General features: G+C 46.4%; 1 protein-coding gene across 19 annotated transcripts in view; it reads right to left on the bottom strand.

Moving 5' to 3' along the window:
• Positions 1–13,272, bottom strand: part of FBRSL1 (fibrosin like 1) — a 506,568-nt gene extending 493,296 nt beyond the window's left edge. For all 19 annotated transcript variants that reach the window (XM_051769062.1, XM_051769069.1, XM_051769078.1 and 16 more), the window contains exon 1: positions 12,223–13,272. In XM_051769062.1, the coding sequence (XP_051625022.1) occupies positions 12,223–12,516 (294 nt within the window). In that variant the 5' untranslated portion in view covers positions 12,517–13,272. The remainder of the gene's footprint in view (positions 1–12,222) is intronic.
• Between the last annotated feature and the right edge of the window lie 9,967 nt (positions 13,273–23,239).

Genomic DNA, 23,239 nt, shown 5'->3' with positions numbered 1-23,239 from the left:
TGCTGTTAAACAGAGGTGATACTTAAAGTTCATTAAACTTTACAGCTTCGCAAAACATATCATTATAAGAACTAGAAACTTTAAAAAAATAAAAAATTTCTGTCCATCACAGCAAAGGCTTTACTCTGTAATTCAGCTGCTACCCAAATTCTGACCTTCTTGAAAAGGTACCTGCAGCCCCCAGACAAAGACATTGGAGTGTTTCTGGTTTGGCAGCTGCCTGGGAAGCCTGAGCAGTGGGATGGGGATTCACCATCACAGGGGAAACCTTCACAGCCTATTTCTGCTCCTTTCACCAGCATCAGGAATCCACTGCAAGACACCAGAATTTATTCTTTTCGAAAAGGCTCGATCACCATGAAGACACCAAGCCCTAGTTTTTCACTTCCAGAAGCACACCAGTTAAACTGCTCTGCTGGGAACTGTCACTCTCCCCAGAGAGAGCTTCCCACAGTGAAAGGGGGATCCCCACACTCTCTCCACCTTCAGCTCCCTGACATCAGAAATGCCAGTCACACACCATGATTAATCTCCTCCTAACCTCAAAGTAAGCCCAAGGATGCTCCAGTAAAATCGGTAAAAGAAGCTACACTTTGCAATTTTCCCCCATGTCTGTACTCTTATTGACATGCTTTATGTGTCTGAGTTTGTGCTTTAGGCACAGACTCATTATTCCTACAGTATTCAGCAGAGACTCAGTGAATAATCACATTTTGCTTACGTTTGGAACATCACAAAGGTAATACCAGGAAAAACACCAGTGACTTCATCTGCTAAACATTCATAAACAGGGAATGGGAATTTTAACACACACATGCACAAAAAAAAAAAAAGAGAGAGACGTAGAAGAACAAGAAGAATTCACCTACTGCTTGAGACAAAAATCTATTCCCTCTCTCAGCAGCTTCCTCTTTTTGCTCAGGTAATCGCACCAGAACAGTGAAAAGTCACTTACTGTTAATTAGCATTAAATCAGAAGTACATAAAAACCAAGCCAAGGAACACCCCAAGGTGACAAGGGAAGACAAGCTTTATTTGCTTGCAGGAAACACCACCAGAAGCTGCCCATTCAGCAGCCCTAATGCTGACACACACTCCACCTTACAGCTTCTCAAGACCACCCCACCCTGCTGCCACCCGGGACGGGCGGGACAGGGAGGGAGGTGCCCACCCAGAGGTGGGGTGGCACCCGAGGTGACACAGTGCTGGGGACAGCCAGACCTCCTCAGCTCCTGGCACCCCAGCAACACAGTCCTCCAGCCGCCTCCTGATGGTTTTTGCAGCCTGTTTCCATCCAGCCCAGATCCAGCCCTTCCTGAAAACCAGACTCGGTTAAGTCTGAGCCCAGCCTGGGAGTTTACCCGTTTCACTGCAGTAACTCCACGTTATTTGATCATTTCCCAGTGTTGCCACACATGAAGGAGTTGTCTTTCTGTCCTGCTGGTACAGTATATGAACCTCTCCTCTCCAAGCAAGCAGTGGCAACAAAATCTGCCAAGAAAAATCTGTAAGTCTTAAAAAGAAAGGACCCATCTTTCCAGCAACACACACACAAACCATTGAGCAAACCAAATTAACTTGATTTTGGATGACCAACACGCTGCACTTAAGACAGATAAATACTTGCAGCTTATACTCTGTCCTTTTTCAGGTCAAAAATATCCTTACAGGTTGTATCAAGCTTACAAAGAGAAGTATCATCAAACATGCCCCTGTTTGGGCCACAGAGCTTTATGCCAAAACTACACCGAAAACAGGCAACCAGATGTGGGGTATGAATGCAAACAACATATTAGCAAACAGCTATTTAGTAGCAGTCACAGCTAGCTGACCTTCAGGCAGAAACTCAGTAACCTGATGATGATGACATTCCTGGCCCTGGACTGTCTGCAGCATTTATTTTGGCAGTGGGAAAGAAAATCCACGGATGTGTTTTGACCAGGAAGCGCTGATCAGGAAACCAGAGACCCCACTCCTGTCCAACAGGGAGGCTTGAACACCCTGCCCTGGAAACCCACACACCCCTGCTTCATCCCAGCAACAAACTGAGTCCAATAACCAAGAGAAACAATATTAAGCTCTTACAACCCAGTAGCATGGCTTGCCTCAAAGCTGCAGCACAAGAGCAGCACCTATTTAGAGACCAGCAACTTTGTAAACCCAGAGATGATAATCCTGAGCTCCTCCTGGGCAGGAGGAGCACACCCAGAGACTTCACAACCCATTTATGTGTTTCTCAGGACGCAACAAAGCTGAAGTTAAGAAGGGAAAGATGCTCTCTCTGGAAACAGCTTGTGTAAGCTGTTTGTTTGTGGGTTTCGTTTTTTGTTTGTTTGGTTGGTTGGTTTTTCTCTAAAAAATAAGATCAATTTCAGAAATAATTCTTGGGAACCTGCCAAGAGAGCAAACTGCATATAGCTGTTTATCTGAGGTATCACCTGGGAGTTTACACCAATTTACAGAAGCCCCACCGCAGCAGTTCATAACCTCTGGTTTGGAAATGGCATATCCAACACCTGCCAAAACACAAGGCCATTTTCCAACCAAGCCAATTGAGTTTGGTGGTAACACGGGGCTCCACACAACCTCTATCCAACAGCTGCTAAAAAAAATCATCTTTTCTTGCAACATGCCTAAAACTTGCACAAATAACCTAGTAATGAGCATGGGAATCTTTTCTGACCGAGTCCTGCGAGCACTTTTGCCCAGATGGAGCTAAAATTTTAATTTCTAAGTCATATACCCTATGTGACTTAGTGTCACCCAGTGATGTGGAAGAAAAGTCATGAGCTGTGTGAAATCAAGTTACAGGCCATGTGCAGCCCAGAGGCTCTCATTTCTGTTTCATTAACCCTCTTCCCAACACAAACAGCATCGGAAACGCCAGTGCCTGGATCAAAGTCATCTCAAAATGGTTCTCCCCACACAAGTTACATCGACCCCACAGATGCAGCACCTCCACAGCAACGGACAGGATCTGAGAAAGCAGCTCAGCCCATCAAGTTCCTGCAGGGACAGGCTGCAAACAAATCCCCCACTGTCAAACCCATACCAGGGGCTGCCCAGAGGATGATAATAGGGCTTGAACAGGGTTATCAGTTTGTCTGATGTAATCAACAACATTACCATGTGCACATTATAACAAACACACAGACATCTGCAGAGTTTGATGGATGAGCTGATAGCAGGCGAGTTATAAAATCCATCTGGTTGGAAAACCATTGTCATTTTCAGCTAAAAATCACATTAGCAACTCATATCACAACTTGGTACTATTTAATGTCAAACTACAATACCAGAGTAAATGGTGTTGTTCTTTCCTGGAGAGATCTTGCAAAATATTCAGTAACTCAACACTAACACCACCGTGATGGATTTTTTCCCTTTTTTTTTTTTTTTTTAAATGCACCAAGTGCTTTAGTTAAGCCTGAGAAAAAAAAAAGGAAGGAGGTTTTTGCCTACCTTGCAACAAACCCTCTCTTGAGATACAGGTCTGTTCTGCATCAGGAGAGCTTCCTAATAAGTGCCTGAACGAGTGCTCCTGTGAGAAGCAAGACGTCCCAGGGTTGAGACTCAGCTCCCTTGTGTCAGAGGGATGACTGAGTTGCCCTGAGAGGCAAATCCAGCCTCCCATCAGGTACCCAAACAACGGCACTGGCAGCTGAGGTGACACAGGCAGCGATGAAAGGACTTGCCAAGAGCTCAGAGAGGAAACTTGTGGCGGAGTCAGAAAGAAAACCCCGTTATCTCAACTTCCGGACCCCTCTGCAAACCGCCAGACCACAAAACACTTTTATTGTAGGATAACATTTCAACAAATAGCTGTTTTCTCTTAGCAGAAAAACCTACTTTGCAGTTCCACTTTTAAAAATTCCATTTTTACTCCAGCTCTGTAGGACTGCAAGCCAGCCCTTTGACGCGGCATAAACAATTTCTCCCTCCTTTGCATGCCCCAGTTTTATTAAGTAATCCCCATAAAAGCAATTACCGAGCTTTGGACGGAAAAATAACTAGAGAAAAAAAAAAAAAGAGAGAGAGAGACAGCAAATTCTGCGTATCTTCATTTGCATACGGATTCCCTCCCTCCCCCTTTCTAAGGTTTTTGCCATGAGGTCTTTTATGTCTCTTTCAATAATCATATAATTATATGATTCCTAAAGTACACGCTGGCAACACTTCAGGGGATTTTAGTCATTACAGGTGACAAGACTTTTCTCTCATGTCTAATGCTCGCTAGGATTTCCTTCCACTTCATTCACAGATAAGACGAAGAACCGAGTGACACCCAAAACACTCTCACAGACAGATTTTGGAGGAATCAGCCCTTTTCCTTCTCCATTACAGACACAGGGAAGTGGGCAGCACTGAACTGCAATGAACTTCAATTGGAACGAAGCACTTTTTCAATTAAGCCACCCATAATTTTTCCCAGGCACCGCGTCCAACTCTTTTAATGGCTTTCACATTTTTTCTTCAATTTTACAGTCTGAAAGAAATGCCAAGGTTCCATCAAGGACCAAGAATGCCATAATTCCATTTCTTCCAATGGCTGCAAGTTATTAACAAGCTGTCAAAACATCATAATTATTTTATATCAAGTTTGACTGATTCCATAAACATCTCTTAGCTGCATATTATCTTGAGTCTCGCTCCCCCTGAGTGCAGGTATGTGCTCAGACTAAGTGGAGTAAAGAGGCTGCACGTCCTCTTTGACAGCAGTGCAAGAGACATTTATGAGCCACCAAAACATCAGCAGCAGTAATGCATTCATTATCTGATGCACTTGATGTCATTGTAGGGTTTGAGACACTGCTTCCCCTGCAATTCTTCAGGGATTTTGCTCCTCTACAAAGAAGAGCTCCCAGGAAAGAAACTGCAGCCTCACCAACCAACAGGAGGGGTTAAAGAAATGAGCTTGGTGCCTGGCAGCAGCCACCCAACAGCCAGAAGCTCTGAATTACCATTTGTTTCCCAACTTGGGCTGCAAACTTCCTCCTGACTTAAGCATCTTGTCACTAAGTACAGGTTAGATCCAGGATACCCTAGCATCAGAGTAAATTCATCTATATTTAAAATTGGGGGGAAAAAAAGAAAACCACCAAACAATTATAGTCATATTTTTATGAAGCTGGAAGGAACATCTGTTGGAGAGGAAAATTATGTGATGATATCCAGCCACAAACACCATAAAGTTCACATTTAGACTACAGGCATTAGTGCATTACACATATTTTCTTAACTCCTTTCTATCACAACCTGCGCAGAAGAGAGAGCAAGCAAGGAAAAGGAGAGGAGCCCAAGAACAGCTCCCTTGCCCTGCCAACAATGCACAGCAGTCCTCAAAATAGAACATTTAACTTCAAATTGCCATGTTTGTGTGGCACAACTATAGATAGCCAGCACAAGATTAAAAAAGCTTTGCTCTGAGCACAAAGGGAGAGACAGGAATGGTGCCATAAGCCCATGTTTTGCAGCCAGTAGTGCAGGGAAATAATTTTGATCCCTTCAATCCCCTTATCCATGCCAACCACTGACCTTGCAGATGCAACTTTTTGTTCAACTTCAGCCCCTTTTTGGCTTGAAGCAAGGCAGAGCTACAAAGGAAACCGTCCCCATTCACCCTGGATCGTGCCAGCGCCCTGCACACGCTGCCCCTGTGCTCCTGTTCACCAGGTACTGCCCAGCTTCACGTCCAGTCACTCTGGACAACACAATTAAGCTACAAAAATTGACAATACACCTCTCTGCCTGTCAGCAGGGCTCCACACACGTGTGGGCTGGGCTGGAGCAAGCGGGGGAGCCCCGCAGTGCCGTCCGTACCTGCCCAGCTTTCACAATCCCTCGCACCAGAGGAACTGGACCGACGACTCCGCGCAGGTCGGCTGTGCCCGGGCGGCTCGGAGGCTGCTCAACCCTCTCCTCCATTTTAAACGCTTCAGATTAATAGCAAAGACTGATTCTTCTTTTCAGCATCAGAGAAGTATTCTTGATAGCTCATTAGTTTTGGAAAAGAGCTTATTTCTCAAGGAGATGGACCGGGGCCGGTAGCACAGTGCTTCAACTCTTTTTTTCGCTATGAAGAGCAAGGCTGGAGCAGTCACAGCCCCCATTGTGCTGAACACAGCAGAGCCAGAAGATATTTAAACAGCAAGAGCCACTTCACCTACATAAAACTCTTTTATACCTTTACAGTGATAAACTGGAGGCATTAAAGTGCAGTGAATTGGAAATTGTTCTCACTTACAACTGGATGTTCACCTACAACTGGTACCAAGATGCACACCCCACGCACTGTATTTCAAATCTTTATTTCTAAAAAAACTTGCATCGAGCAGGAAACAGCATTTCAGTTCTGCTGATACTGTTTGCTGTCGAGTACTTGCTGCAGCACTGCAGACAAACCACACGATATTCCCACAACCTGCATCACCAGGACAAAGACCAGATACTGAAGAAGCTGAAGCAATAAGCACATGCCGGGAACACTCGCTCCAGCCAAGGTGCACACAGGTTTGGGATCTGTGTGCATGCAAAGCCCAGCAGGTCTAGTAAGCATGATGCAAGGGGAGCAGCTGCCCTGGCTGTGCCTGGAGAATTTCACACCTCACCCAAAGAAAGCAGGAGAGCAGGAGGATACCAAAAGGGAAAGAAAACAAACCACCCCAAAGCATTTCTACTGATGTGTCTCCAGCCTGTAGTGTATCTCTGCACCTACAGGAATTTTTACAGGGGTGCAGTTGTGTGACCATCAGCTCTCCTGCAGAGCAAGCAAGGACCTACCAAAGAAACAACGGGAAATACTTCAGGCTCATCTCACCCCACCCAGCTCCCTTCTTTGCTGCTGTTTGCCCAGAAAGTAACACTGTGATAGTTAGTCTCATTCTGTGAAATAACTGAGATAAACAATAAAAAGTGCATCTTGTCAGCACACTGAGAGGACAGTAAGATTTTCTGTTCTTACTAGACAGGAAGTCAAATGCACTACTGCAAGAAAGCATTAATTTGGATACAATATAATTTAATAGCGGGGTGAAATGGAACACTACTTTTATTTTATGCCTTTTATTAAAAAAAAAAATCTTACCTGTGCAATACAGAGTACCTTATACTTCTTAAATGTTATAGATTATAATTAATTAAAAAATTGAATATATCTTCTGAATTTCTCTGTGGTGGTTGTTCCACTTGACATTTCAGCAAACTTTACCTCATGTTTTACCCCAGGTTTCATAGTGCTGAAGAAAGACTGAGTAGTTATACTACAGGAAACCAGTTTTGGAGAATTGGTAAAATATTAAGAGGTACTTCAAAAAACCCAGACAGACTTGGTCAAATGCAGTTTGAGTTAAAAATGAGACCTCAGGTAGGGATGAGGGTGACCCCTGAGCTCCTCCCTGTTCCTGGCCCAGCTGAGCAGATACTTTGGGCTTTCCAGAGCTCACCCCTCTCCTTCAGCTCTGCATTAACCATCTCTGATTCCTCAACAACAACAAAAATACCTTAAGTACCTGTTTCAGACAAAATGGAAAAAAAAAAATCAACAGCTCAGAGAACAAATCAATGGAGAGTAGCAAGCCTCCAGGAAAACCAGAAGGAATTTAGAGCCTTTAGAGCATCATCCAGAAAATCATTAGCTTTCCTGAGGTTAAATGCACTTTTTAAAAGGAATAACTGGCCATCAGAAACACTAGCTTGATACACCATCACCTGACAATCAAGTGGAAGGAAAAAAACTTTTAAATATCCAGAAACTTGTTTTAAAATGTAAGAATAGCTATAGAAAAAACTAAGTTGCACAGTACATATAGAGAGAGATGATGACAAATCAGAAGTTACATAGCTAGGTCAGTGGAACTAGCACAAAACCTTTGGAGCAGGAAGCTGCAGCTAAATACACTGGTTTTCTTATCAATGAGAGATCAGAGTAACAGTAACAGGACAGTGCACAGCACACATGTGAAAACAGCCTTATCAAGATGACAGCTGGAGAACTTATGGATTTTGTCCAGAAGTCTCCTATCACCAACAGGCTTTCTGAACTCTGCTACACTCAGGCACAAACAGCAGAGAAGGGACGGGGAGTCAGCACTGCCAGAGCCCTGGGTGTGAACACAAGTGAGAGTGGGCAAAGCTTTCATCTCCTCAGGGTCTGCCACCAGGCACAGCTGGGCCCCAGCTCAGCTTGGGAGGGCAGCACCTCCACTTCTCCACCACGTGCACCCAGCCAAGGTCTGACTCCTTCCAGCTTGGGGATCCACTTCTGCACAACACATCACGACATCCGAGCAGGGATCCTCCAATATATTCCATAAACAGGTTAAACACTGCTAAAAAACCCATACACACACACACATCATGAAAGTTAAAATTTCCATTCAGAGCTCCAAAGCTTTGCTGGAATCTGTAAAAATGATAAACAACCGCCAAAAAGAAAACACAACCCCTTGTCTTTTCAACTACTTTGGGAGAACAATTGCTCTCAAAGATCGCATTCATTAACATTCTGATGAAGTTCCCTTTTAGCGCTGTTTTTCATACTTGAAAGGAACAGCTATGATCAGAGAGAGCCCTCAACTACCGACTCACTCATTTAGATTCTCTCGCTCTGATTCACCAATCACCTTCAAGAATAATTAGCAGCTTCATCTGAACGTAATGAATATACACACATGCTCCCATCCATACCATTCATCTCGGGAGGCCGGCAGAAATCCCCCGGCTCTCAGCCCAGCCAGCTTTCCTGACTCCTGCCACAGGGACCATCTCCTGGGCAGCACCATGTCCTGCTGGTTTTCCAGGAGCTGCCCATCTCGCTGACCACCTCAAGCCAACAGCTCAGAGCAAACCAAGTTCCCAGGTTAAGTCCAAAGTCGTGATCAGCAACTGGATATGAAAAACCTAAAACACCACTACACACACCTCAGCTTTAACCTGTGTGAAACCTGAGCCGGATTTATACAGGAAGATCCAAGGAAAGGAAGGGAAAGGGGAAGTTTTAACTTCTTATGCACAGAAAGAGGCTGTTGCTTGTTTGTCTGTGGGTTTTTTTATTCTTTTTTCCTTAATTTAAAATATATATATAATCAACTCAGTCTTTATTTGGAAGATGGTAGGATCAGAGATACGTAAGTCAAGTCACAAGTAAGGCCAAAACAAGAAACATGATTCTCAGATGACAACTGCCAAAGTAAACATTGCCACATGAGTTAAAACAAAATCCAAAATGTTTGAAATTCTCACCAAAGAGCTAACAGAGCTCTCAAAGCCACCCCTCAGGCTTAACTCCCCACACTCCCAGGTCAACACAAATGAAGAATATGTGTATTTATTCTACAAAGCACCCTTTATTTACAGGAACACCAGCAGTGAGAATTTACTTCAGTAGGGAAGGGGAATTCACAATATTTTGAGATATAAAGAGAAACAAACCAAAAACCACCTTACCTCTCCCAAATGATTCTACCCTTAAGTTCTACCTAAATATTGACAAATTTAATTTCCAAGGGGAAGCCCAAAGCTTAGTCTACTGCACGTAATTACAGATCACTGTAACATCAAGCAACAAACCAACCTAGAACACCACAATGAACCACCACATATGCAACAAAAGCTCCTTTTAGGATTAAAAAGTTAAATAAAATACTTTCTTCATTCAGTACTGTCCTTAGGTTGTGTACTCACTTTTATACTTTCTCCCCCCTCACGAACACAGAAGGCTTCAATTCTTATTTATTTTTAAAATATCATTACAGCAGATTTTAAGTCCTCTTAAAAAACAAATACACACCAAAATACAGATTTCCTCCAAAGCAGAAGAAAACCACCTGTTGCCCTCAAGTTCACCAGAGAACACAGCTCCACACGACAAAAAATGACCTTGCAATTTTGGTTATTTACATGGGCATATACTGCTTTAAAGTAATTCTGCCTTAACAATTCCCTTCCCTTGCTGCTGCATCACACCTGCCAGACATCACCCTCGGTCCAAGGCAGCACTGCATGGACAAATCCACACAACACTAAGCATTTTCTTCTTTTTAGTGTTAGAGGGGTTTAGGGAATGCACACGGCCATTAGGACTTGCCAAGAATACAACAACCTCGAATACAACACACCCAGCTGGTGTGAAACAGGTGAATTCTGCTCACACTTCTCCCTCTGAGGTGCCAACATCGCCCCAGACGCTGAGGTGCACGTGTTCACTTGCATGGTGGCAAATACAGCAGAAATTGGTCAAGGGCAGGTGATACTCAAGTATTTTGCAACAGTTGAAAGCAGATTGTTTTGTAAAGATTGTTTTGTGGATTTTTGTTTTTAAAGGAAAACCAGAAGTGCTTCCACAGAGAGAAGTACCTTGGGGCGGCAGAAGTTTAAGGTCACAAGAGTAGAAGCCCTTGTGAGCCTTATCATCAAGGTTACGGTTTAGGTGATTCAATAACAAGGCTCATCCCACTTGAAAAGCCCAGAGTTTTCCCCGTCAGCCTGGAGGGACTGCACTATCATTTGAATTCTATTTCCTGATGATGTGCTCATCATGGTAGAAAATTTCTGCAGGAAGATGAATTTTACTTTCTTCACTGACAGCTCAGCAGAGACTCAGGGGTTTAATTGGACTTATCTGCTGATGCGTTATTTGACTAAGAGCATGCCCAAGAAAAAAAAAATAGCAATATACAGACAGGTCTAGGGCTTGGCTTAGAGGCACATGAAAGCAGATTGCTTGCTCATTATCAGTTCTGCATGGACAAAGTAGTTGGCTTTCCTGTTAGGACAACACCCCACAAATGACGGCACAAAAAGCCAGGGAACAGCCACGGCCAAGCCAACACAAACCATTTCCCCCTCTGGTACCTGCACACCCTGAGCTGCACAGGGACCACTGGACTAAATGCCCCTTCTGAGCAGGTCCTGACACATCAGCAGCTGGCCAAGGCCACCCCTGTGGGCACACAGGGACCATCTCTGGGACTCTGAGAGGTCAGTTCTACAGGTGAAAAGCTCCAGATAACCCCGATGCCACCAGAGGCCTGCAGGGCAGGAGGGGCGGGCTGGAGAGCAGCAAAGCCCTCAAACAAAATGGGACCTCAAAGTCTGAGCCAAAGACATTAAAGATCCCAGGGCAAACCTGAGACTATTCATTAGCCTGAGCAGAACTCTTCACCACTGTACCACAGGTTTATAGACACACAAGTGGCAGGAAATCCAAAGTAGGGAGAGCACCCAAAACTTTGCCCACGTTTTTATCACAGTGTGTCAAGGAAAGTGGGCAAAGGCACCAGCATTGCTCATATTGACTGGGAATTCAAGTTATTACACCCACCAAGCAACTTGTTAGATGCTTCCTCTCGACAACTCACTTCTTCCCCTTGTACACAAACAAAACAAAAATCAAAAGCCAAAGTCATAGTTTGTCAATGCCCCTCTGAAAATATTAAATTTCCTGCTCTGCTTAACTTAGCTCAGACAAGGCAGACAGTATTTGCTCAGCAAATATTGTTTGTAATAAGTTAGACAAGCAATATTTTTTGCCAGCCTATTAACACCAGAAAAATATGTACAGTCAACAAGAGATGAAGAATTTGTTCAATTACTTCAAAAATGGGAATTACAACCGAGGGATTATTATCCATTTAAACATCTCTTTTCCACAAAATGTCAAACACTAGCCATTTGCTAACAATCTCCGGAGACAGATAAAGTAACATTTTGGCAACGCAAACACAAACTCCCGAGCTGGAGGAGGGGGGAGCGGGAGGAAGGAGGGCGGGAGGGGGGGGGGAAGCTCCACCATTCACAACAATGCCGGACCATCCCAACACGCCAGGAATATTTTGCAGCCAATTAAAACCCCAAACAAACATTCGACTTGCCCGAAGTGAAGGCGAAACACCGGCCGGAGCCGGGCAGAGGAGGGGGCCGGGGGAGGGAAGGAGCAAAAGGGAGGGGGGGGGCACCAAGTTGCCAGCGGAGCCGCGAGCACCCGGGCCGGCCCGGCAGCCCCGGGATCCCCCCCCGGGGGGCTCGACACCACGATTAATGCACCTTAATTGCCATTTGCAAAATTCAGCAGCCGCGCGCCTCCTTTCTCAATTTTATTTTATTTTTATTTTTTTCCCTCCTCTTCTCCTTCCATCCCCCCCCGCCTCCCCATCCCTCCCTCCCCGCCCCAGCCCCCGCCCCGCGGGCAGGGCAGAGCCCCCCGTGGCCCCCCGCCGCTCGTACCTCCAGCGCTTCCAGGGTGTTGAAGCTGGCGATGGCGAAGCCATCGATCAGATCCTCTTCCTGGGAGCTGGACTCGCGGCGGCGGCGGCGCGGGGGCCGCGCGGCGCGGGCGGCGGGCGGCGGGCCCCGCGGGGCGGTGCAGTTCTGGCCGCCGTTCTCCTTCCCGGGGCTCGGCTCCTTCTCGGAGCCCGACGACGGGCTCTGGTTCCGCGGGTCGCGGGCCGCCGCCTCCCGCCGCCGCACGCGGTCCCGCTGCGACCTCGACCTCCGGCTCTGCCGGATTTTCCCATCCATCGCCGAAGAAGAAGCAAATTAAAAAAAATTTAAAAATAATAATAATAATAATAATAATAAAAATAATTAAAAATTAAAAAAAAAAAAAAGAGGAGGTGGGGGGAGAAGGCCGGGCGCGGGGGGGGGGGGTGTAGAGGGGTGGGAGTGGGGGGGCGCGGGGGGGTAGAGAAAAGTCGCCCCCCCTCCAACTCACCGCTTCCCCTCTCCAAACCCCGGAGCCCTTAAAAAATAATAATAATAATAATTTTAAAAAAAAAAAAATCAACAACAACGACAAAAAAAATCCTGCTGTTCAGAGCCTCGGATCCAGGGCGATGATAATCCACAGAGCAAGGCTGGGTGGCGGTGGCGGTGGGGCGAGCGGCACACACACACAAAAAATATTAAATCCACGGAATGACCTTGACAAATTTCCACCCCCCGCCCCCCCCCACCCCCCAAAAAAAGCAGCGACGGGAAGAGGAGGGGAGGAAAAAAAAAAAAAAAAAAGAGAGAAGGGGGGGTAGATCTATCTGGATCAGGACGAGGACACCTCGGATTCACTCGGCGCGGAGGAGAGAGGCAGATCCAGGAGGCTCGACCCAGCTCGGGATAATCCAGGCGCGGCGCCCCCTCCCCGGGGGCAGCGCCGCTCCGGGGCCCCGCTCCGGCCGCCGCGCACCGCCGGGGGGGCCGCCGCCGCCGCCGCGCTCGCCGCCCAACTTTCTTGCCGCGGAGCGAGCGAGACAATCCCTGGGCAGCCCCCGCCGCCCGCCGCCGCCGCCGCCGCCGCCGCCCGCCGCCGACCCCTCCTCGCCGGGCGCCGCCGGCGGCTCGCAGCCCCCCGCCGGCGCGGCGCGGCGCCCCCGCCGCCGCCGCCCGCTGCCGGATGGCGCTCGCCCGCCCGCCCCAGCCCGGCCGCCCGCGGCGCGGCGCAGCCCCGGCCCCCAGAAGCCGCTCAGTCGGCGCTGCCCGGATGCCGCCCCATTCTCCCCGAGCTGGGACGCGGCGCTAGCACCGCCCGGCCGGCCGCGCATGAGCAGGGCTGCCAGCTGCGCGTCATTCCCCGGCGCAGGCCCGGCCGTGCCCCCGGCCCCCCCTCCTTCCCCCTCCTTCTCCTCCTCCTCCTTCCCGCCCCGCCGCCGCCTCGCCTCCTCTCAGCCCGGGCCGGGGGCGCCGCCGCCCGCCCTCGCCCTCGGGAAAAGTTTCTCCCGGCCCCGGGACCCCCCTGCCCCGCTCTCGGCCCCGGGGGATGGAGCGGGGGCACCGCCGGCTGCCCCGCGGGGCGGGACAGGGGCTGGCCCCGGTGGAGGGGCGAGGGCAGGGACCGGGGGCGAGGGGCGAGCGGTGGGACCAGGGATGAGCTGCGGGATGGGCTGGGATTGAGACGCTGAGCCGAGGGGCGAGGAGTGAGCTGAGGGACAGGCTGGGGGTCAGAGGGTGACCCAAGGACAGGGAACGAGCTGCGGGATGAGGGTTAAACGATGAACTAAGGTATGAGAGGTGGGCTGAGGGACGAGTTGGGGGTTCAGGGGGAGACAGGAAGAGCTGAGGGACGTAGCAAAAGCTAGGGACGAGCCGGGGAGCAATCTATGGGTCAGGGGCCAAGTTAGGGGACAATCAGGGGATGAGTTGGTGATGAGAGTGCAGAGCAGAGGGGCTGAGCAGCCACAGCTATAGGTGGGACATGGAGCAGTGTAAGGCAACCAAGGGTTAAGACTCATGGAGGTGGAGGCAGGAGACCCTGTTCAGTACTCCCTGCTCACCATCCATCCATCTCACTGAGGTTTCATCTGGGCTCCACAATGCAGGAAGGGACTGTAGTTTCCTTCTTGTTTCCCTGCATTTTCAGACTCTTTCCTCTCTCCAGGGTCACCTCGGCCAATACTTGGTTCCTGGGCACTCACCTGGGACAGGGGCCAGCTTGGTGGCCAGCCAAGTAGCTGTGCAGTGCCCAGTCCCAGGGACAGCACCGAGGAAGGTGTGCCAGGATCAGGGCCCCAGCACCGAGCACTGACCATCCTACGTATCACAATGGTAGCAGGACTTAATCCTCCTGTTATCATCTTTTATTACACACAGTCAGATATTGCAGCACGTTACCATCACTTCTGGGTACTCCCTTCTTTGTGTGGGGCTGGCTTTGCTCCATTGGACTAACTTGGCTTAATTTCTTACGTCTTCAGCTGCTCTCTCCTTTCCTGGGGAGTAGCCTCCAGTTCTGGATGTGAGAGACGTTAGAAGGATGTTGTGAAATAAAACCTAAAGAAGTCCACCGAGATTGATCAATAAAGGAAGGAATCCATGGAGGAGGTTCAGTGTTACTGGGAGCCGTGGAAGTGAGGGAAGCCAAAAAGTCTCCTGCCACCTGCTCCCACTTGTGTTGCAGTTCAGTCCACCAGGGATGGTGGCTCCTCGGGCTGGTGCCTCCAGCAGTGGCAGGCTGGAGTGGTGTCTAACACACCCGTCAAAGGCTTTGGCGTGGGCACTTCAACGTCCACCTTTCCTCTGTCTTTCCATGTTCCTGATCTAATTGCACCCACAGAGCAGTCAAAAATTAACCTCCTTCCACCTGGCCCAAAGAGGCTCTTTTAGAAGAGTTTCTGGTGTCTGGCAGCAGCTTTGCCCTACCTTACATAGACAAGTGCTAAAATAAATATCATCCTCTTAAAATGTAGCATAGAAACGTCATTTAAATTTAAGCCATTTAAAACCAAAGGTAGAAATCCCATGTGTGGTGCAAAGCCTCTTAATGCAAATAGTCAGTCATGCATTGCATGCCTCAATCACACTCGTATCGGTGTCATTTGTGTCCTAATAAAATCCTATAATCTTTTGCGTGCCAATTAAAGAAGGAAGATAGCTAAGTCTAGCTGCTTCCTCGGGTAATTACAGGCTAGCAGGGAGTCAGGCAGTTATCTGCCCTGGGTTTGCTGGACTGGGGATTACCAAAGGGTATTTTCTCTCCTGTTTCTCTAAGGGACAGTACAATTTTTTTTTTAACTGTATGGTGTTTTAAAGGCATAACCAGGATCCAGGCAATGGTTGTTAATGAAAGATCTAGAGTTCAGATACACCCAGTTAAACAATGGATTGAGCTTAACAATTGTATTTGCTTTACCAATATTTCAAGAGTCACTTTTTAGAAAGAAGCATTTATATTGAGTTCAGTAAGTTATTTTTACATTTGAACCTGTCCTTTAATTTAAAAGGTAATTTCTATGTTTCTTATAAGTAAATCACAAGGGTAAATCATTAAAAAACTGTGGCATTTTTAACAATTTCTCTTGGTAGTGCTCATCTCGGTCCCATTGTGCTTTAGGCCCTCCATCATTAATATGCATTTCTAGTTCTCTTTTTTTCATTCACTTCCAAATTTGCTGACCAACAAGGACAGTGGAAATTGCCTGTAAAGTGCCTTTCTTTATTTCCCATCAGCAGGGTCATCAAGATTCTCATCCCGCTTAGGTGTTTACGTACAGGAGTTTAATGTCACTGTGAACATAAACCAAAGGTGCCTTCTGGGGAAAGTTGTGAATACTATTATTTTCTTGAATCAACTCCACAAATTCATCAACGCTGTGATTGTCCATAGCTATCCTCATTTTTGTATATATGTATGTTTCATTTCAAGATTCAGCAGAAGGGTCATCCAAAGGAATTAACAAAATCAAGCAGTCCACGTGGGAAAGGATGCCTCTGCTTGGAACAGCATCTCAGAATCAATCATGCCTTTCCTTCCACCGAGGCAATTTCATGTTTTCAATAGAAGGCAGACCTGCAGTGGGTTTTTTTTCCCCCCCCAGCATCAAATGGCATTCCACACAATGATATTCATCATGTTATAACTCTAGGTGAATGATAATGGATCAGAGGGAATGAAAACAGATGGATGTTAAAACAGACAATTCCCCGCCACAAACCTGGGAGCCCTCCTCTGCTGCCTAGTCCATTCATTCAGTGGATAATTGTATTAGACATTCCAACAATAGAGAGGCCTTCTTCATTAATCCTGAATTTACTGAAAAGAAGCTTTGCAGACTATAGCTCTTTTGGTGCTTAGACAACACCGGGCAAAATTTACCACAGGCTTAAATGTCTAAAACTCAGCTAGATAGGAACTAGCACAGAAAATTCCAAAAGCAGGAGGGGTGGGTGAATGAGAGCAGGGCACAGGACAGCCCAGCAGCAGCGCTGCAGGTGGGCAGGAGACACTCGAGTGCCTTTGCTGCAGCTCAGGTGATTCCAGGGAGGTGTATCGGAAAGCTCTCCTCTCTCTGGAGTGCAGGCGCAGCTGAACTTATCAATACTGTGCCTGGGTTTGATCTGATTGTCCCTTTCCAGCCTCCAGCTCACCACATGAGCCAGTGAATGCCAATCCCTGCCATGTGATGGGGCACAACCGTTCCCTAACCCTGGTGTGCATCAGGTGACCGGGGCTAAGCAATACAGATCAAGTCTCTTACCAGCTGTCCGGTGAGTCAGACCCTTGATTACAATATTGACATTAACATTTTAATCACATGCATGCTGCTGCAGATTTTAATGACCGAGTTGCTGTGCCTTTGCTTTTTGAGGATCAGAAATTAGCCCCTTGTTTGTAGCTGGAGCGAGCGCGGCATCAGAGCAGCAGCTTCCATAGCAGTAAACATGGCACTGCTCTTGCCACGAGCCTGCCCCTGGACATTAACCTTGCTGGCACTGAACACCTCACTGGAATGGGGACTTTGTTCTCCTTTACTGTGTTCCTGTGTTTGGGGCAGGACTGGAAGTTGTGAAAAGAGGAGAAAGGCGGCGCTTTCGTGTTCTCCGTAGCCTGAGGCGATGTGAAAATCTACCCAGTCCCTGCACAACTGTCATTTTCGATTCCCAGGTACTTTAATCAGGGTAGAGTAAGCCAGGGACATTTCCTTCATCCTGTACCTTTCTGTACCTTTTCTGCCCTGTGCCATCAGAGACAGGCGAAAACTTCAGTGCAAATGAGAATCAGCCCCCAAATTTGCATTGTTCCTCTCGCCCCAAACGTACTCCACAATCTGTTGCAAACGCTGCAAGCTGAGTCTGCAAGGCTTTGCTCTGTTAAAGACTGTCATGTCCAAGGTGGAAGGACAAGCAAAAGGTCAGAATAAATAAACTGAATACCGAATTGCTTAAGGCAATAAAAAGAGACCACAGGCTTCCATTGGAGCTCGGACATGCACCAGAACACGCTTTAGGACATTAAATAAGCTGGTTTGCGTGTCACTGAGCTTAGTTGTTTTCTGTTGTTTCTCCCCCTGCTACCCCAATACTTTGCTAAAATGATCAGGCCTTAAATGCTTGGTATCCCTTCCACAAACATGGGCTGCCTTTATCACTTGCTTCATCATGGTCATTTGCACTGAAAATACATAATCACTGTCAGAGTACAAAGAATCATTACGAATAATTAGTTACTTCCAATATGGCAAGTCAGTCTCATAAATCTTGAATATTTGGCTTTGGTTTTGGAAAGAGATTCCTTAATGGCTACACTTGTGAGACTCTGTTAATTGATATAAAATTGTATTCAAAATTAAATTTGTTTTAACAGATCTAAATCACCCCAATAAATCAGCTGCAGCCTATCTGCTCTGAGGGTTCAAGTACACTTTTTTTTTCTTTTGCCTTTGGGAGAAAGGGTGCGCTTGCAATCGATGCAGGGAGGGCTGGATCTGCCCCTCCCCTCGTTGACTAACTGCTTCCACATGGGGTGATTTTGCTGGTCTGAGAAGTCATAAGGGAGGGGGCAGAGGGTGCAGCCTCCTTTCCCAGCCCAGCAGTGGAGCTCTGGGGCTCTCAGCCCTCCTGCCTGCACCCCAACTCAGCTCACAGCCTCAGCTGTGGTGCAGCCAGGGAGTAAGAAAGGAGCTGCCTGTCTCTGTTCCGAGTGGGCAAAGGAGAGGTTATTTTAATGAGAAAGAGAAGGAGTTCAAGTCCATCTGTAATAGTCAGATATTGAGGGTTTATGTTATTATGGGTAATAGCAGTGTGAATGGTAGTTCTTATGATGCTTTTTTTTTTCTTCAGAGAAACTGTCTTTTTCATCTGATATCACAGGTGAGAGAAGGTGACAGTTAATAACAATAGCTTAATTTTACTTGACTGTGTATACTCTATTTAGCTCCTGGAATTGTTTCCAGGACAGGATGTTATTATCTTTATCCTTATTTTAAACCGTAGAAATGGAGCTGCAGAGACAAAAGCCCAGTATTCCTCTCCCATAATGTCTTCAGTAGGCTGTCTTCCTCACCTAGGCAGTGGTGAGCCCAAATGCTTCCTGAGATTCTGTGTGGTAAAAATCTGTTGGAAGAATTCCCCGTTTTCATCCTGTCTGCTGCTACTGTCTGTTATCTTAAATCTCTCTCTGATTCTTTTTTTTTTTCTCCCCCAGAGATTCTTTCTTGCCTACTTCATCTCAGTAAAACTCTCCCCGCCCTTCTCCTGCCTGGGCTGCTGCCTGTATTTTTGCCTGTCTGATCTCCCTCAGGTTCTAGCTGTCGAACTTGTTCCACGTGGGCAGGCTCTGACTCCTGCCTGCAGCCCTGGGAAGTGGGATGCTCCCTGCCCGGGATTTGCATGGCGTGGGGTGGATTTTGGGAGGCTCTGAGCCTCGCAGGGTTTGTGCTGCCTCCTGCTTCCGAGGGGTGAAGCCTGAAAACTGCCGTGCCTGTCGTCGGGCCCTGCAGCACAATGACCTCTGGCTGATGCTGTGTCTTGCTTGACTGGGTGTGCTTAAATCCTGTTGGGCTCAGTGATCTATTTAACGATTCTTTTACTTGCTTTTAGGACGTTGCTGGTGCATAGCCTCCATCTCCAGTGCTCAGGGTGTCGTGTGGTGGAGGGTGTTTAGGGGTGAATAAAAGTGAAAATCTTCTCAATCAGCTTTATTAGGTGCAACTGTTACAAATGTTGGAAATTTTCCTTGGATAGCAGTTGCTTCTGTTTCCAAGTGTCTTGTAGGCTGTGCTCAATTTACTATTAAATCTGTTAAACTAATACGGTTCATTTTAATCCCTCAGTGTATATTATCAATCAGCTAATACTTCAAAGAAGAAAAATAATTGAAAAAAAAAACTAGGCAAACAACAAAATCCTCACCTACCCACTCTGGGAAACCTGAAGATTAGGACTGTAAATATATTTTCTGTTCTAAGTTTGGAAAGTGAGGGAAAAGCTAGTGAAAACTAACTCAGAGAAGATATATTTGGCAGTCTACAGCTTGCAGAGCTCTCCTAATAAAGGCTGGCGGGGTGTGCAAATGGAATTTAATACATGGTCATGATAAACAGGTGCTAAAACATTTCTGCAGTGTTTCTTCCATTAATATTTTGTCTCTTTAAAGCAACCATCAGGAAGATGTGTCATCTTAATTACAGTATCTGGAAGCAAGGACTGTACTAGTAGCTGTGTAACTTGCTAATAAAGGCTTGCCTGCAGTGGGGGTTTTTGCTCTCTCTGTACCAGCAGCAGGCTGAGCACTAACATAGGCTGCCAAAATCACAGTGATGCATAATTTACACTGGGTCAAGTTACCCTTCGTGGCAAGTAGATGAGCTGGACAAGTGTTAAACAGGGCTTCACCCTCACTGCTGCCTATGCTTACAATGGGAAATTTATTCTCAGAATGGACAAGGCTTAACAAATTACTGCATGATTGTATGTCTTAGTGTCTCTGGGTGGTTCAGACCAGCTTTGCACGAGCCAAATCAGAAGTGGATTCAAACCTAGTTAGGAGACTGTAATAGTCAAAAACGTGACTGCCTGGAATGACTTGGCAAAGAGAAAAGCAGAATGGAAGCTAAATAAAAAGCAAACAGGAAAGGTGGGAATGGATCACTCTCTGTTAAGAGTGAGTGTGTAATAAGGACTGAATTATTCTTAACACAGAGGATTATTTTTCACATGCACCTCATGCTATTGCTAATCTTTTGTTTTTCTTCATCTGATTCACTGATTTAATTTTGCTTCTGCAAAAGAGGCAAGGAGCCTCAATTAATTGAGGGGGCTGTGAGGGCCTTTGGAAGGGGATGTATTGAATTTCAGAAAGCATTTTACAAGAAGGTACCCGCCACGGTCTTGTGCTATAGGACTTCCTTTGGAAGCATATATTTCTCCCCCATAAGTCTTTTGAACAGTTTTATACCACACATGTTTCAAGAGAATTAAATCAATAACAATCTGTACCTTTCTAACCTGAAATGCAAGCTCTGCACGGCAGGAGATCAAGCTATGCAATTAACTGTTGTCCTTTCAAAGGAATTCTGACAGATATTTATAGTTTACTGTATTCCATTCTCCTGCCATTGGAATATAACAGTACAACTGAATGCAGCTGACTGGAACTATGAAATAATTATAGCAATAACTGTTTCCTTCTCTACTGGGGAAATCTTGTAAAGTGCTGAATGTGGGAACTGCTGATGTTCTTGCCCCTCAAAATCTGGTCCTTACCTTGGGTTTATTGTGCATCCCCAGCTAAGTCACCCAAGAGAGAATTTTTGTTCCATTACCTGCAGCTTTTTTAATATCATGTTCCAAATCTCACGTTCGTCTTGATGTGGAATGAATCAACACCGTACAAATAAATGCACTTTAAAAAGCTTTCTATATTTGGGCACGGACAGTGTATGAAGTAGAAAGACTTCTCTGTAGTAAAATAAGTCATATCTTTGTGTGGGAGTTTGGAGCAGTCTGTTAAGAGGAAACTATGCAATATTACCAGAAGTGAATAGATTGGCATTTGACTGCTAAGCACTTTGCAAATTTCAATATAAAGGCACTTATTTCATACCCTGAGCTGTCACTGTAACTTATGTGCTCATGCTGGTGACTTAGTAGCATAATGACAGGCCATTGTTACTAAGCTAATTAATTTTAAGCAATCTTTCCTAACAGTATACTTGGAAGTGACATTCATTTGCTGCAAACTTAGGAGACATTGATACATCAGGAAAATAGTGATGCTGAATCTTTGAGCTACCTCTCTTGCTGGCTCAGTACAGTGTCTTACCAGGGGGTAGTTGCTGCGTTGGGCACTTTAGCTGTCTCTTGCTGATAGTAATATCCTCAGCTCCTTAGCTTTAGGGCTGTAAACCTGCAGAGGAACACTGCAGGTTCCAACCACCTGGTAGCTTTGCCACAGCACCATTTTTCATCACTTGGCCTTGAATGCCTGCAGATGCTCACCAGGACCTTGCAAGCTGCAAACCAGGATCAGGTACAACTGTTGCTCGACTGAGGTGCTTTGAGGAGCAGTGTGGTAGGGGGTCATGGTGTGGTTTTAAAAAAAAAAATCCAAAAGTTCAGGTTAAGCTAAGTAGAAATGTCTTCTGAAATGAAAAAAAGTACTGGATTATTTTCCTAACAGTGTTCACCGAGGGGTAGAAAAGAAAAAATGTCCAGGTGCCCTCGACCTTTACCCACATGAACTGGGTATGAAGTTGAACCCTTCCTCCAACATGAAAAGAATGAGAATAGGGAAGAGAAACTATTCTCACTTTATTCTCACAGGTGGTACAGATAGCTTGTGGCTGTTGAGTAATACTGTATTGTGCAGCTGCCTCACAAAGTGGTGGTACTGAGTCATCCCTAGGTAATAATTTTGTTTTGGAGTCCCCCCAGCTTGTATGAAGACTGGGTGAATAAGTGGTGGTACTGCAACAGGAGGAAAAAGTGAAAAAGCAGCATCTCCCAAGTTTACATTTCCTGGGAGTGCTGTCAGAAATGTCAAGTCCACTAGAAGGAAAGGAGTTAAGGAAATGCAGAATGTCTTCTAAATTACCCAGATCTGGAAACTCCCCATCATCAGTGTTTTTCCATGTGAGGCTCTAGAATGCAGCAGCCTGGCTGCTGGACCCTCTGGTGCAGCAAAGCACCCCAACCTGTGTGACTCAGCTTCTGGGACTTCACTTCTGTGCAGAAAGGGAAGATCTGGGTTTTCTGTGAGCTGGTGTGTGCCTGTGGATCAATAGTGGAGCTGAGAATGCTCCTCCTGAGAGGTCTGCAACAAACAGTACATTATTTATGTGCTCTTCTCGTGTTTCCCTGCGTGTTATGTAAATACTAATCAAGGTGAAATTGGACTCAGCCATGGCTAATTTTGACTTTGGTTTATTTTGGCAATTTCCAAGCAGAAATCAGTCTAATGGTCTTCTAAGAGGGGCCCTGAGGTTTTCTAAGGCTTTGCGTGGGTTTAAGGCAGAATCCCTGTGTAGACTCATAACTGACTGTTGGAATCCCAAGAGCTGGTGCTCTGTTGTTCCCAAGCCTTGCCCTCTCCTTTGCTCACAGCAGGAATGTGAAAATACCACGTCCTGTCCAGCCATTGCCCTTTGACCGCAGCTGGTGTTACTCACTCTGATAAGCAGCAGCACGTTTTATTCCATTTATTCAACGTTTTGTTAGCTCTGCATCCTCTCCCCCCTCCATCCGTGAGTTTTTCTGCTTTCTGTTTATGACTCTCTCAGTGTGTTTTTATTCCAGTTGAACTGGGAGCAGGGGATTTCTTCGGGAATATTTCATACTTTTCAATTTGTTTTGTGGTTTCAGGAGCCTACTGCTGGTTGTTTTATTTACTTACTTATAACATCACTATATTTTTTTTTCACCTGACTGTAGATCTGGGAAAAAAGGTGCTTTGCTGACAGTGTTGCTAACCAAAGTGTCTGGCTCACGTGTGGTGAGAGCTGGTGCCTGGGTGTGCCTGCTGAGCAGGGCGGCTCTG

Source organism: Manacus candei, unplaced genomic scaffold, assembly GCF_025592945.1.
Source record: "Manacus candei isolate 608988 ecotype Guabito, Panama unplaced genomic scaffold, ASM2559294v1 h1tg000103l, whole genome shotgun sequence".
In the NCBI taxonomy this organism is placed as follows: Eukaryota; Metazoa; Chordata; class Aves; order Passeriformes; family Pipridae; genus Manacus; species Manacus candei.
The sequence above is the reverse complement of the archived record's forward strand: the minus strand, read 5'-3'. Positions and strand labels throughout refer to the sequence as shown.